Source organism: Halichoeres trimaculatus, unplaced genomic scaffold, assembly GCF_033239565.1.
Source record: "Halichoeres trimaculatus isolate MK-OKI-2021-1 unplaced genomic scaffold, fHalTri1.1 fHalTri1_scaffold_17, whole genome shotgun sequence".
NCBI lineage: Eukaryota > Metazoa > Chordata > Actinopteri > Labriformes > Labridae > Halichoeres > Halichoeres trimaculatus.
Genome location: NW_027437195.1, coordinates 16,871,195 through 16,885,808, shown reverse-complemented (window position 1 = coordinate 16,885,808; position 14,614 = coordinate 16,871,195). Strand labels below are relative to the sequence as shown.

The following is a 14,614-nucleotide window of genomic DNA, read 5'->3' as shown; positions in this document are numbered from 1 at the left end:
CACAAATGATTGACATGTTGCTTTCTAGGGTAAGAATATGTGAACTCAAGTATGTTTTCTTGTTTGTGTTTGTGCATGTATGTTGACAGGTAAACCCAGCCTGAGATTACCATTGAACACTTGTGATCAGGAGGTCATCCATGAAGAACGTTCTCCCAGCCCAATCAAGACCCCCAGCTCTGGAGCTGGCTCACAGAGCACAGTCCCTGGCCCACAGAGTCCTCAGTCAGACCCTTTTCATTGGCCTGATGTTCAGGAGCTGCGCACCAAATACACAGAGACCCCCCACTCCAAAGTAACCCGCAGCTGCACCGTGCCAAACGGTATGCTGGAGTTCTGTACAGACAGAAGCAAGTACAGCAGCTCCTCAGATCTTCACAAAGCTCTGAACAACTGTCCGGGGACACATCCCGGAGTGGTAAACAAAGAAGGGAGTCCTGTGGTAGAGGACTGGCCTCAGACTCAACAGAAGTCTCAGCCTCAGCTCCAGCCCCTGCTGTGCAGGTGGAGCTCCTTGGATCACATGGTACCTCTGCATGAGGTTCAGAACCTTCAGGGACCTGCAAGGACCTGCTACACGACCAGCCAGGTGTCCCTGATAACCAGAGAAACTGACAACCCTCTCCAAGACTCAGACTGTGCCACAAAGTTAAAATTATCAGAGAGTAATCTAGTCAAAAGCTTACGAGAGAAGTTCCAGAGTTTAAGCACAGGCTCGTGAAAACATGAAATATATATTTTTATTGTCAGGGACCACCACATGGAAACATTTTCCACCAGTAACCTGATGCTTCGTCCCTTTCCCCTCTTCTCCCCCTAAACAGAATGCAAGTTGTTCTTAGCACGAGTTAATCACAACATTAAAAACACGGTGATGTTTGTACCAGTGTGACACAAAAGGGATGTAAATAATCACTGTGGGAGAGCATACTTTCTTTAAAAAGGTGTATTGCAATATTTGTACATTTTTGACTGAACTGTTTGTAAAAAAGTATGTATATAGTCCCTTAATGAACTGAAGATTAGGTTCTGTATAATAATATACTAAGTGGTCTCATTCCAGTGTTGATAATCCCTGACATAATCACTATTACACTATTATCATTTAACTATTTACTGTAAGATTGAGTTTCAGGGAGAAGCAAGAGAAGCTGTCTTACTGGCAACACCAAAGAGGGTTTCCTTTTAGTATTTGTTGACTTTTAATGCATGTGGTCACAGCTGTAATTTGCTTCGACACAGACACTGTAGTTGCTTCTGAAACTGTTTTCACACATACTGTATCACTGGAGCTTTATTTTTCTCAACAGGTTGTATATTTGCTTGAATATTATTTATAAAACTGTATATTTTGGGAGAGATAAACCTCGTGTAAATATGTACCAAAAGCAGCCCTCTTTACTTTTTCATTCCAGAAAATCTATTGTTTCATACTTGAAGTTTCAAAAATTTTCAATAAAAGAAGAAATGGTTAAATTTTCACACGTACTTCTTCTGTATCCAGCTGTGCGTCCCTATGAGGATTTACCCACTCTCACTAGCTGGGTCAGTCTAGTTATAGCATTAGTGAAAGACATGTTTTCAATTGGCATGTTTCTGTTAAACAGGATATAGCAAAACCACTAGTTTATCTAATCTAGGCCAGTATCTATGCATATATGATGTGACTGAAAGATTTGGGCTGAAGATAAGAGATTAACCTCACATTCAATCTTCATGACTCTTTCTGTAAGAAAACCGAGTTAAGTGTTTTTAGCTTGATGCGTCATTTCTGCTCTTTATGGCTAACGGAAGTTAGCAGAAACATTACTCTATTTTGGTTTGGTAGGGCTAATTGAACATATATAACATGGTTAATTTGGCACCTAAATCAATTAACTAGGGAATTTAAAACTAAGTTATCATCTTTAAATAAAAAATCTTAAATGGTCAACGGTTATATAGTTGATAAAATGTGTTTGGGGGCTTAAAGAGGAGTAGTAGGAACTTGCTAAATGCATCGACAGATATAAAAGGTAGCCGTTTGCGTGTGTGTATCAGTGAATGCTTTCCTGTTTATTTGTTTCTTAAATTACGAGTCAAAATGAAAGGTATATAATTAATTTAGTTTATCATTAAATATGACATTGCACTATCTCCTTTAGACTCAAGTTAGCGGTTGCTACAGTTCTATCGGAGCGCGTGCCGTTTTCCTTTCAAAGCTGCGGGAATTGACCGGAAGTTAAAATATTACCCTTCAACATAAAAGCTTGAAACTCACAAAGCGATTCCTGTAAATTGCCCTCATTAAGTAGGGTCTTTATTTTGAACCAATTACTACAACCGGCATCCTGACCGCTTCGTGTTCGCTCACTTGACACTGAATCATGACAGGGCCAGGGGAGTGTAGTTCATGACGCAGTCGGAGTCGGGCTTTTACACCAGATGCAGCATCAGTTGTCCTCTGTCACAGAATCAATTAAGCCTCTTCACTTCCTTGAGCGGCGCAAAAAAATATTGTCTTTTGACACTTATATATTTTTCTTATTAAGAATGGGCTGCGCAATATCAGGTCTGGCTGAAAAAGCGGAGTTTGGAGAGAGAAACACAGACACTTTCACTGCTGCTGTGTGTCCCAGCGGAGATCAGATTCAGAAGATCAAAGAGTCGTGGCAAGTTATTCGGGATGATATTGCTAAGGTTGGAATTATAATGTTCGTAAGGTAAGATGCTTTCACTTTTCTGCACTCTTACTAAGAATTTATTGCATATTGGGAAATCTGTAGCTATACTGGTTAGTTATGTGTTAAGAACATCAGTGACTCTTGATTCAGTAGCCTTGATGAAGTGTTGTAAGGTCGCACTGAATACACTTGAGTATGGACAGAGCCGTTCCTTAGCTTTAAAACAGCTATAAGGTTTTTAGTTTGCAGAGGATTTTTTTTCTATTCAGACAAAGACAATCCGAGGTAAAGAAAAAATAGATCCAGACTTTCTCCAACCACACGTGCCATGTGTTTTTTAAATTGTATACACTTTAGGCCATTTAATTTAACCAATCCAGACAACCTAAAATGCATTAGAAAGAAAGAAAGAAAGAAAGAAAGAAAGAAAGAAAGAAAGAAAGAAAGAAAGAAAGAAAAATAAGGATGCTGATGGTTACCATAGATTCAGCTGCAACCCTCTGTCCTGCCATCCGCTCCACATTTTTTCATTGAGAGCTTTGAGCAGTGCCCCTCCTCCTCTTATCACTCCATATCACATCCTTAACAACATTACATAATAGGTCCACTCCACACAGCTCCAGGTCTGTCGTGGTAATACAAACTAAAGGGCACCAGCCAACAGGAAAATGCATTTTATCAATTAGTATGATAACCAGTATCCAGGATAACATATTTAGCCTTTGGTGCATAAATCCAACAAATAAAGAGTAGCTCCTGGATGTACAGTAAAGTCGCCACCAGGCTTATGGCTGAGAGCCCGGTTGATGCCATGTGTCCCCTGGGCGACCCTAACAGTTAAACAGATTGACCTTAACATGTTAGCATAGAAGTACAGGGGCCTCTTATGAGTCAGGGGCGTCCACAGGGCATCCAGCCTGTCAGGGTCTGTATCTCATAACTGAACACTTACTGTTACAGAAAATAAAAGCCACCTGATTTCATTGTGTGTTTACTTTGACTGAAACGGACATTCATCTTTAGATAAGGGGCGCTCTTATATTAATAAGGTCCCCTTAAGGCTGTTTGAAAATGGTAAAAACAGTCATGAACACAACATGAAAGCAGTAGTAATTAAAATTCCACATGGTGTTTATTGAGCTGCATGATTGTATAGGACACACGCAGGGAACAAAAACCTATAGGCTTAGACAAACAAGAGCAGCCAACTTTCTTTTTTCCCATCAGTGGGTCTTAAACATGAGGTGTGAATAGCAAGAGGATAATTGCCCACTGCAACTTGTAATTAGGTTAGATCATAATTCAACTGAGCTGACAAAACACCCAGAACACACATTGATCTAACAGTGATAATGGATCAGGTGCTTCACGCTATCAAAAGCGTTAGAGGATTGAGCCACGGCTGTCCATCATGGTGTTTTACCAAACTTTTAAAATCAAATTATAAATTAAAACTTAACTTCTCAAAAGACTGCCCCACTTATTGAAACTTCACTTTTTGGGTGTTGTCATATCATTTTTCTCTCTTTAAGTTTTATGAGCTCAGACAGGCTGTGAAATATTCATTCAGTGAAAGTATTCAAAGCTCTTCACTTTTTCCACATTTCGATTTGGTACAGCCAAATGGAATAAATTAACCTGACAATACTTCATAATGAAAACCGTAAACTTTTTTTTTTTTTTTAAATCTTTTTAAAGTACAAACAAAGACATCACATGTACTTCTGTATTCACAGCCTTTGCCACAAAGCTCAAAATTGAGCTTAGGTTCATCCTGTTTTCACTTATCATCCATCTGTGGTAAATGCAGTTGATTGGACATGATTTGGAAAGGCACACACCTGTCTGTATAAAGTCCCACAGGTGACACTGTATGTCAGAAAACAAACAAGTATAAAGTCAAATGAATTGTCTGTAAACCTTCGAGACAGGGTTTTCTCGAGGCACAAATCTGGGGAAGGGTACAGAAACATTTCTGCTGCTTTGAAGGTCTCAGTGAGAAAAATAAAAAACTCCATGGTCTTATGAGACAACGTTTGAGCTCTTTGGTATGAATGCCAGACGCAGTGCTTGGAGGAAACCAGGCACCGCTCTTCACCTGGACGATCCCATCCTTACAGTGAAGCATGGTGGTGTCAGCGTCAGGCTGTGGGGATGTTTTTCAGCGGCAGGACCTGGGAGAGTAGTCAGGATTGAGGAAAAGATTAATGCAGCAATGTACAGAGACATCCTGGATGAAAACCTGCTCCATAGTGCTTTCAACCTCAGTGGGAGGCGACAGTTCATCTTTCAGCAGGACGACCTTAAGCTCACAGCCAAGACATCAAAGGAGTGGCTTAAGAACGACTCTGTGAAGCTCCTTGAGTGGCCCAGCCAGAGCCCAGACATGAATTTGAGAGAGATTTGAAAATAGTTGTGCACCGAAACTGGCCAGACATAGGTGTGCCAAGCTTGTGGCAACGAAAAAGACTTGAATCGCCCAAGGTGCAACTACAAAGTATTGAGCATTCGCTGGGGATACTTCTGTACATGTGATATCTTAGATTTTTATTTTAAAAAGATCCCCCAAATAACAAAACTTTTTTCACGTGGTCATCATGGGGTGCTGTGTATAGAATTTTGAGGAAAAGGCGAATTTATTCTATGTTGGAGTGAGGCTGAAACATAAGAAAATATGGAAAAAGTGAAGCACTGTGAACACTTTCTGTATACACTTCATCCATCTTATTTAAAAAGATGAAGGGCCTGGATGTGAAATTACTCACCTTCTTACAGAAACAAGAGTTTAGAGTCCACATATGTAACATTTCACTGGAGCTCTCAGCTTGGCAGTTATTAGGCTGCGTAACCCTTCTCTAACACCTCCATTTAACCATCTTTGAGAGGTCTTATAGACAGCTACTGCTCTGATTTAAATGACCCTGCTCTGTGTTTCATGTGTTAAAACACAAGGCTCAAATCAATAAGACTAATCTTGAATGGGGAATATAAATTGATGAACATATGGAGAAATTAAATCAGTATTTCACATAAAAGCCGTTACATCAGAGGCGTTAATATCTGCACTCAAACACGTTCGCTGTGACCAGCTCACAGCCTCTAGTGCCTTTCATCACCATATTCCACTCTCCTTTTTCCTTCACTCAGAGATGTGACACTCAAAAGTAGAAAATACAATAAGCCCCGCATCTCATTATGAGCACAATGTAAGTCTGATCCAGAGGAGGTGGCTGCAGTCTGGTAGCACAGGGAACAACAGGTAACTCAGCAGGAGGCCGGAGGCAGCTCGATTTGATGACAGCCTGCTCAGACTTTCTACTTAAAAAGACAAGTTGGTTTTGGTCCAATAAGAAAGAGTAATTGTCGATTGAGTGGTGACTTCACTGAAGCTGAACTCCATCCTAGTTTTGACTGCACAGTCGTCACAGTTAAGACGGTATGGATTGCCTGGCTTACGGATGGCAGATCCACCACAGCCTGATTGCTTGATTCAAAATCCACTGCGAGCAGGGGGTAGATAAGAAGGAACAGAGTAGGATCAGCATAGTCAGATCTCCATTCAAAGAGTCAGATGAAGCGACTGTATACAGGATGAGATACACCTCTGATTGCATTGTTGATGAGTTGAAACTTGTTCCTTTAAGTTGAGTACAACGCAAAACTCATTGGTCAATCAAAATTTTGGATGTTTGTTGAGGCCGTTTAGGTTGTGCAACAGTGTCATGGTGTTCTTATCAATTTCACTTTATCACTTATAGTGTGTGTTCAAGATGAACAATGTAGCTTGTGAAGTATAATCTATAGATTTCCCTTCACAGTTTTTAAGGATGATAATTGTTTTGTTCCAAACTCAATGTGCTAAAGCTGAGAAGACAAAACTGAGGAGCCCAATGTTTACAATTTGACATGAAAAATACAAAAAGTCCTCACATTTCATGTTCAGCTGTCTTACTGTCTCATTCCAAAAAAGAATATGCAGGTGAGCTCTGATCCAAGCTCTGTAAATTTCCTAACCACAATTCCAGAGACAGCGAGATATAAAGAGTGTGACAACTCACATTCAAGTACTATCCCTGCTGATGATTGGCACTGTTAACAGCATCATCTTTTATCAGGAAATGAATATATGTAGAATAAAGAGCTGTGAATGGTCAGAAGACTGCTAATTTAGACTGATGTATGATACATGGAAATATTCTCTATGATATCACTCATTCTTTAGTTGGCAGTTTCTATACTGAATAAAACAGACTCAGCCTAACTTAAGTCAAGCTAGCACGATCATCAAGACATATCTTCAAGTATAGTTTTGTATCTTTTAGTGTCATTATGTATCATTACATACAGAGCTGAAACAATTCCTCGAATGATTCGAGGTACTCGATTACAAAAATTACTGGAGTAATTTTCTCCGCCTCGAGGAATCTTTAATTTCAAAAAAGATCAAAGAGTGGTATTACAAATAGAGCTGGGGCCATATTAAGAGAGTTTTCAGACCCCGCAAGCTACCTCTTATACAAAATAGCAACTAACAACAAATCTAGCTTCTTTTCTGGAGTTTGGAGACTAATGGGTCATTCTACCAAACAGGTGCCATTTGGGTCCGCAACATTTGATGAGATGTACAAGGCACAAAAATTGTGTCAAAGTTTGTTTACAAATTTTGGCGCTACCAAAGCAAGTGCTCTTACTGACATGCTGTGTCAGAAAATTATATTTCTTAACGAGAAAAAATTTAATTCAAAAAATAACTGCTCTTTAACTAAACAAAAATGTATTTTATCCGATTACTCGATTAATCGATCAATCGATTAATTGATTAATCGATGGGATTTTCAGTAGAATACTCGAATACTAAAATATTCGATGGCTGCAGCCCTAATATCATTCAGTATCATTACCAAGCGGCAACCTCCAGTCTAAGAATATAAGACAATGCTGGAGTGCTAAAATCTGCTGTTTCTTGAGTGTCCACTTGACGCTGGCTCCAAAAGTACCAGAAGTCACAAACACACCAAACCAAAAAAGTGGCTTTTGAAGCAGCCTTTACAGCCTGGTTCAAAAAACCATTGAAACCATTGAAATTGGTAATTTCACAACTGGCACACTTTATGGGAGGTGAATTTTCTTTCTAATTCGGGTGGTTCAGAGGTCACAAGCTCGCCCAATCAGAGGCACAGCACAGGTCACGTGGCCGACGGGCGCCCTATAGCTGTACATGAAGCCTTTGCCACTTCTAATATGGCCTGGATAGACAGTTTGATTCAAAAACTGTTTCAGAAATGGACAGGAGATGTCAGGGTCTACGTCCATTAATTATCCAGTGTATGATCGTTACACATTGTTATATATTATTATGTACCATAACACAGGAGCATAGTTGTGTGAGTGAGATGCTTTACAAGACAGACAGTGTCAATGAACTCAGTGTTTTAGTTTGTTTTGGTGTTAAATAAATGACAGGCTGCTTTTGGACGCCCACAAATGATTTTGTTTTTTGTCTTGGTAACAGATTATTTGAAACCCATCCTGAATGTAAGGATGTCTTCTTCCTCTTTCGAGACGTGGAGGACCTGGAGAGGTTGCGTACCAGCCGGGAGCTCAGGGCACACGGATTACGGTCAGACACAAGCTCTGCACTGCCCAGAGCCTTTAGATACTTTTCTCTTCTTTCATCACGGTTTGGACTACCGAAGCTACACACCTCAGACTGTAACATCATTATAATGAAGAGCAGACAGCTTGTAGAATCTATCACAGCCTCTTGTTGGCAATCTCCCAGGGTGCATTGGGCCTCCTTGTGCTCCTTTAAACATGAAGCCAAAGAAGCCAATTACTGGCTGAGGATGTGACAGTGCAGGCAGTGGATAGTGTGGCATCACAGCAATAATGTATTAGCCCAATGGTCCTCCAAAGAGGTACAGATCAGAGAGAAAAACCCTCTTTAACTCTCTGTTCCATATTCAGCTTCTGTTCTGCTCACACACCTGCTCAAAAACAAAGGAAAATGATGCTGTGGTGTTTATTTGCAGGGTCATCAAAGGTTTTAGGGGGGATTTTAAACTGTCACAAGTGTACTTCAAACTATGAATGTTTATATTCAATAGTAGCCTTCTGTAATTGTATATTTAACTGATGGATCAGTGAGGCTTGAGTCTCTTTCCCCCTCCTCTTTTTCAGGGTGATGTCCTTCATTGAGAAAAGCGTGGCCAGACTGGATCAGCTGGACAGACTGGAAGCTCTGGCTTTGGAGCTGGGAAAGAGCCATTACCATTACAACGCACCACCTAAATACTACAGTGTAAGATTGCACTGATCTACCAGACTCGATCAGCCAAACCGTTATAAGGAGTAATATCACAGAAAGTTGAGCCATAAATGTTAGCCCTTTTTCTCATCAAGAATGATAACGCCCTCATCGGCTGTCTCACACTTTTCCAGTACGTGGGAGCAGAATTTATCTGTGCTGTGCAGCCCATCCTGAAAGAGAGGTGGACACAGGAGCTGGAGGAGGCGTGGAAGGTGAGGGACATTGTGCAGACTTTGTGTATCATTTTGCATGAGTCAACATCAGAGACCTCTATCTGTGTCGAGCTTATAGCAGCGACAGAGTTCTGAACATGTCAGGATGGAAACTAGTGTGACTGACGCCTGACTGATGTGATATGCACATGTCACTGAACCATGCATGGGCAAAACATGATGAGCTTTGTCACATTATATCATGTTACTTTGAGATGTCCAGTGTTATTAATACAGACATACAAGAGAAATGCCCTTTACACCCATCACTTGTATATAGACATTAGTGAAGGACAGAAATATTAGGCAATCCACTATAGATTTTGTGAGATGATGTGGTTTGAGCCATATAAATCTCAAATCAAGATGCAGTAACATTTTATACTCAACATTAGGGCTGCAGCTATCCAATATTTTAGTATTCGAGTATTCCATTGATTAATCGAGTAATCGGATAAAACACATTTTTGTTAAGTTAAAGAGCAGTTATTTTTCAAATGAAAATTTGTTTCAAGCAAGTGTAAAATCAAGTGACTTTGGGTGATAAATTCCAAGTTCCGTGCGATCTGATGAGATATGGGATACAAGCAGCTGATGCAGATCAATACATGCTTTCATATTAGTCTCCAAACTCCAGAAAATAAGCTAGAATTGTGTCTAGTTGCTATTTTGAAAACGAGGTGGCTTGAGGGGTCTGAAAACTCTCTAAATATGGCGTCAACTCTATTTGAAATGCCACTCTTTGATCTATTTTGAAATTAAACGATTCCTCGAGGCGTAGAAAATTCCTCGATCATTTTTTGTAATCGAGTACCTCGAATAATTCGAGGAATTGTTTCAGCTCTACTCAACATAACTGTTGCATTGTTTTGTATTCCAATGATTGTAGAAGAGTTTTAAACCAAAACTCACCTATGAATCTGAGTTTACGTTTACAAAAATAATGCCCTCTACCGCCCTCTAGTGGTGTATCCATGTAATTCAAAGTTACCACTATGTTCAAGAATTATCTTGAAAAAGTGCAGACATATGTTTACCTGGAACTAATATAACATAAATTTGAACATCAATTGAATATCTCATAAAAATCAAGATTTACCAATATTTTCACACATTTTGACCGGAAGCATGTTATTTATCCAATTCATTGGTTGTTGGCCTGCTTCTTTTCTTTTCAGTGAAATTCATTTTGTCATAAAAAATTTCAAGAAATCCCCTCAAACAGTTAAAGTTCACTGCTGCCCCTTTTCGATTATCTAAGTTTTGAGCATGTTACAGGACAACCTGTGTTTTAGAAGATAAATAACCAACTGTAGCCATAGCTGGTTGGGAGAATGTGACCACTGTGACACAACTGCAGGAATGCGGTGATGATGACTAGTTGGTTAATTCCTGAATACACTCAGGTATGTCATAAAAACAGGAGCTGATTTGCTGGTATTGGCCAACTCCACACAATCTTATTACCAAAACACAAATTTGACTCGCGCAGATAAGATGTTTAAGACTCTAACAGGTAGGATTCAGAGAACTGTTTTTAAACTTAGTAAGGATTTGTCATTTCCTTGCAGACCATGTTCCTGTACATTACAAGCCTCATGAAGCAGGGATACCAGGAGGAGAGCAGACGGCAGCACCTCCTCACCCTCTCCCCTAAAGAGAGACCAGAGAAGAGCCACACAGCGCTATGAAACAGATCTTCTCCAAACCAACACACAAGACTGTTTTCCTGACTCAGCACAGAATTGTGTTCATGTATATAGTGTATTTATAATGTATTTACTGTCTTCTTTTCTACATTACTCATATTTAACACAATCATTGCTCTTTTATCACAACGAACAAAAAGCAACAACAAGAAAGCTCAAAAATGTTTATCAAACAATGCACTTTATTTCTGAACTTAAATTCCTCTGCAGGACTCAGCAGGAGATGGACATGACGTCAGAAAGAATGAACAGAATATATACTGGTGTACTTAATCCTGCCCTGTGATGAAAAGAAATGACCTCATCAGAGTTACAGCCAATACGCTCTGTTCAGAACTAAAACATGCCTTTCAGTAAATCCAGAACTTTGAGCCTTCTTTGCGTCATTGTCCCGGCTCAGAAAAATACATCTCCATCCAGGTTTTAAGACTACAAGTTTTACATTTTGGTGGTTTGAAACAGAGCAGAGAGCTTGGATTACTTTTTCTTCAAGGGGAAAAAGAAAAATTTAATTTTGGGGAGAGAAAACAAACTATAATCTGATTCTTCAATCTCTTTCCACTCAGGTTTACAATAACTTCATTCACTGACATAAAAAAAGAAATGGAGGGTCATAACTGACACATTTACATTTTTTCCCATCAAATTAAAACATGGTAGCACAGCTCACCTGTCAGCTGTAAATACAACATAAATATGGACTCTAACAATTAAATAGACTGAAAGGCAGCTAATGATTGGGCCCCACAGATTTTACTCCAGATGTAACACAGCTGTTGTAGACCTGGTTCTGAAGAACAAATGATGGTGTTCTCCTCAGGGTTTCTGTTCCTCGTCACCAACGCCACCAAGCCGCTGAGGATGAGACATAACCATGCACAATATGGTGTGATATCAAAGCAGCCACCTGGTGGATGAACAGTGTTTCTGAGTCCTTGGGTGAGCAGGAGGAAGCCAGGTGGGGTGACGGACCTAGTAAAGGTCTTTCCCATTCCCTCAGATAGTACAGGCCAGTTTAGGTGCCCAAGATGCTGGAGAGAGTCTGTTTCTCATTGAGTGGCTTTGGTTTTCTTGCTTTTGCTTTTCTTATCTTTCTTCTTCAATCCATCCATGTGAGCTCTAAGGAGGTTGGAGTATGCCTGAAAGAGAAGATCCACTTTCTGATTAGGCTTGGACAGCTGGTTTAATCAAAGAGAAGAAATCAAAAGATTACATTTGAAAAGTCTCTGAATCCCACCAAGAAGACCCAATCAAACACATCATAGAAACTCAGGATGTGAACTTGGCACAAAGGGAGGCTCAACCTACCATTTGAAACTTAATTACTTCTTTTGTGCTGACCTGAAATGAAAAAAAAAAGAGAATTCAGCATTTACACTCGACAATTAATCACCTAAAAGATAAGGAACAGATCAGCAGGAAAGCTTACCACTGTGCTAATTTTCTTCTTGCCATCAGATGCTCTGATGAGGCATTTGTTGTCTGCTGGCTCGAATGACTCTGAGTGGCCCTTTCGAGGCACTGGCTTGGTCCTCCCATCGTCTGCACAGAACAAACACAAGCAATTAAGATAATCAAATATTAAATTGAAAATCTCACAGCTTCTCATCAAAGCACATTCTATCAACTGTGAGAAAACTTTGATCCACTTACATTTCTTTAGTGTGATGACAACACTGCCAGATGCTCTGCACTTCTGAAAGAGCCGAGTGAGCTCTGTGAGGAACTGGACAACAGAGCACAGTGAGATATTTTTACAATCAATATTATTCTCAGATTTCTCTTTAAAACATCCCTCTTCAACAAAGTTAAACTCTGTCAGTCACTGGAGTTGCCTGTGTTGAGGTTTCCTGATTTAGAAATGAATGTTCTGACTTCCCTCTTCATTTAAAACCACACTAGCAAACATATGAGAAGACTTCTTTCAAAATGCTAGCTACATGTAATGCTTCATCATTCAATGACATGGTTCAGAGATGATAATTGATCCAAACACTCAGCTGGTTTTATACTTTCTTTGAAACAACTGTTGAACTTCATTAAAATACTACAGCGTGTTGTTTACTTAAGTCGGACATGATTCATCATGTTGTTGATTACCACACTACAAAGAACTGTAACAGTTTAAACTCGAGTTTAACAGTTAACTGACTGTAGGTTTCAATGAACAAAGGTTGTAGCAGCAGACATTTAGTTTTTATGTGATACAAAAAAACTGTAATACTAAAAATCAAGTTAACAGGCTTTCAACATACAAGAAACTCCAGAGAAAATCATCTACGAACAGAATACAAAACAGTGTTAGCTTCAAGCTAACGTTAGCAGCCGAGGGCTGGCTGGGCTACCGCAGAAGCTAATAGCTAGCTGTATGACTGTAAGCGTGACTCGACAGCAGAAACTAAAACAGTGTAGCTAACAACATCAAGTCGTCTTGTTGTCAGGACAGCGTTTATTATTCTTACCGAGTCGTTTTCCAGTAGCACCATAATTCTGTCTTCGACTCAACACAAGCGTTGCTCCACTGATCCAGGCTATCTGCTGTGAAGCACACGTACCACACAAGCCGGAGCCCCGCCCTGCCCCCCTTACAGTGCGCAGAGCTCTTTTGTCACAGCGCCGCCAACAGGCAGGGAGGAGGAAATACACAACAAACATGAAGTCAGGTCGAGGGCAAATAAGGTCTGGTATCAAAAATATGCTTTACGCTTGTTAAAACATTACTTTAAATGTTGGTTTAAATTTGTATTTAGTATTTCTGTTTGTATCATGATATTTTATATAAATTTCTACCATTTTAACTAATTAAAGAATCAGTCCCTTTCAACTGTCAAATGATGTGGCCACGAAAGCATGAAAAGTGTTAAATAATTCACCTGCCTGAAGTTATGCAAGTTTACTGATGAAATAAGTTATTTTTTAATTATTCAATTGATGAGTATCTTTAAACTTTTTCATTTCTGAACTTTATAATGTGCGTTTGGTTGTATTAAGTGCGTCATAGACATCAATGTTTTCTCTTTTTTGGGGTCATTTGGTTTAAAAGTGTCCTAATTTCATTTTTACAGTGGAGTAGACTGTTAAGATCATAATCATGATATTTTATTTTGCACAATATCAATTTTTTAATGAAAACATTAGTTGCACTAATTGACATTTTCCAGTTTTAGCCCTTTTAAATGACCGTTCCTTCACCCAATCATACCGCTCCTTCCAACATTACTTTCCACTTTCAAACATGCTTTTAATATTCACAAGATACATGATTCTGAATACAAAAATATCAAATAAACATATGAAGACATACCGCTCTCTTCAGCATGATTTTCCTTTAAACAGATTATTGATTATCAAATGATATTCTCTACATAATTTAAAGAGTATTCTTAATTTGTTGCAGACTCAAACACCTGATGAAGGATTATAATGATTGTATAATATAGTTGCTTTAGAAATCTCACTACCAGAAAATTCATCTTTATTTGCATTGTCTGCAGTTATTACTAGCATAACAAAACCAAGTTGAAATCATTTTTAATGCACAAAACCCATGAATAATTTATATAGCTAATTTCGTGATCTGTTTTAAAAATATGCAGCCATAAACACTGCTCTTAACGCTTGCTTTGTTGTGAAATAAACTTGGGTGTGTAGAACACAGATGTGGAATAAAAGACCTCCAACCATACACAAACTAAACCTGTGTGAAAGAATGTCTTTGGG

General features: G+C 39.2%; 3 protein-coding genes across 4 annotated transcripts in view; 2 read left to right on the top strand and 1 right to left on the bottom strand.

The window, feature by feature from the left end:
* Positions 1 to 1,417, top strand: part of LOC141806691 (pleckstrin homology domain-containing family G member 3-like) — a 37,651-nt gene extending 36,234 nt beyond the window's left edge. The window contains exon 19 of one of the 2 annotated variants that reach the window (XM_074692330.1): positions 90 to 1,417. In XM_074692330.1, coding sequence (XP_074548431.1) covers positions 90 to 721 — 632 coding nt within the window. In that variant the 3' untranslated portion in view covers positions 722 to 1,417. The remainder of the gene's footprint in view (positions 1 to 89) is intronic. The other variant, XM_074692331.1, reaches the window with a different exon arrangement.
* An 866-nt stretch (positions 1,418 to 2,283) lies between these two features.
* xgb (x globin) lies at positions 2,284 to 11,015 on the top strand. Its single transcript, XM_074692794.1, has 5 exons — positions 2,284 to 2,702; positions 8,176 to 8,283; positions 8,844 to 8,964; positions 9,105 to 9,185; positions 10,757 to 11,015. Exons 1-5 carry the CDS (start codon positions 2,425 to 2,427, stop codon positions 10,874 to 10,876), a joined length of 708 nt encoding a protein of 235 aa, XP_074548895.1. The 5' UTR covers positions 2,284 to 2,424; the 3' UTR covers positions 10,877 to 11,015.
* Positions 11,016 to 11,136: 121 nt separating this feature from the next.
* Positions 11,137 to 13,501, bottom strand: srp14 (signal recognition particle 14). The gene is made up of 5 exons (XM_074692795.1): positions 13,357 to 13,501; positions 12,548 to 12,620; positions 12,324 to 12,436; positions 12,203 to 12,235; positions 11,137 to 12,033 (listed from the first exon to the last, which is right to left on the bottom strand). The coding sequence occupies exons 1-5, from the start codon at positions 13,378 to 13,380 to the stop codon at positions 11,944 to 11,946; spliced, it is 333 nt and encodes a 110-aa protein (XP_074548896.1). The 5' UTR covers positions 13,381 to 13,501; the 3' UTR covers positions 11,137 to 11,943.
* Positions 13,502 to 14,614: the final 1,113 nt, after the last annotated feature.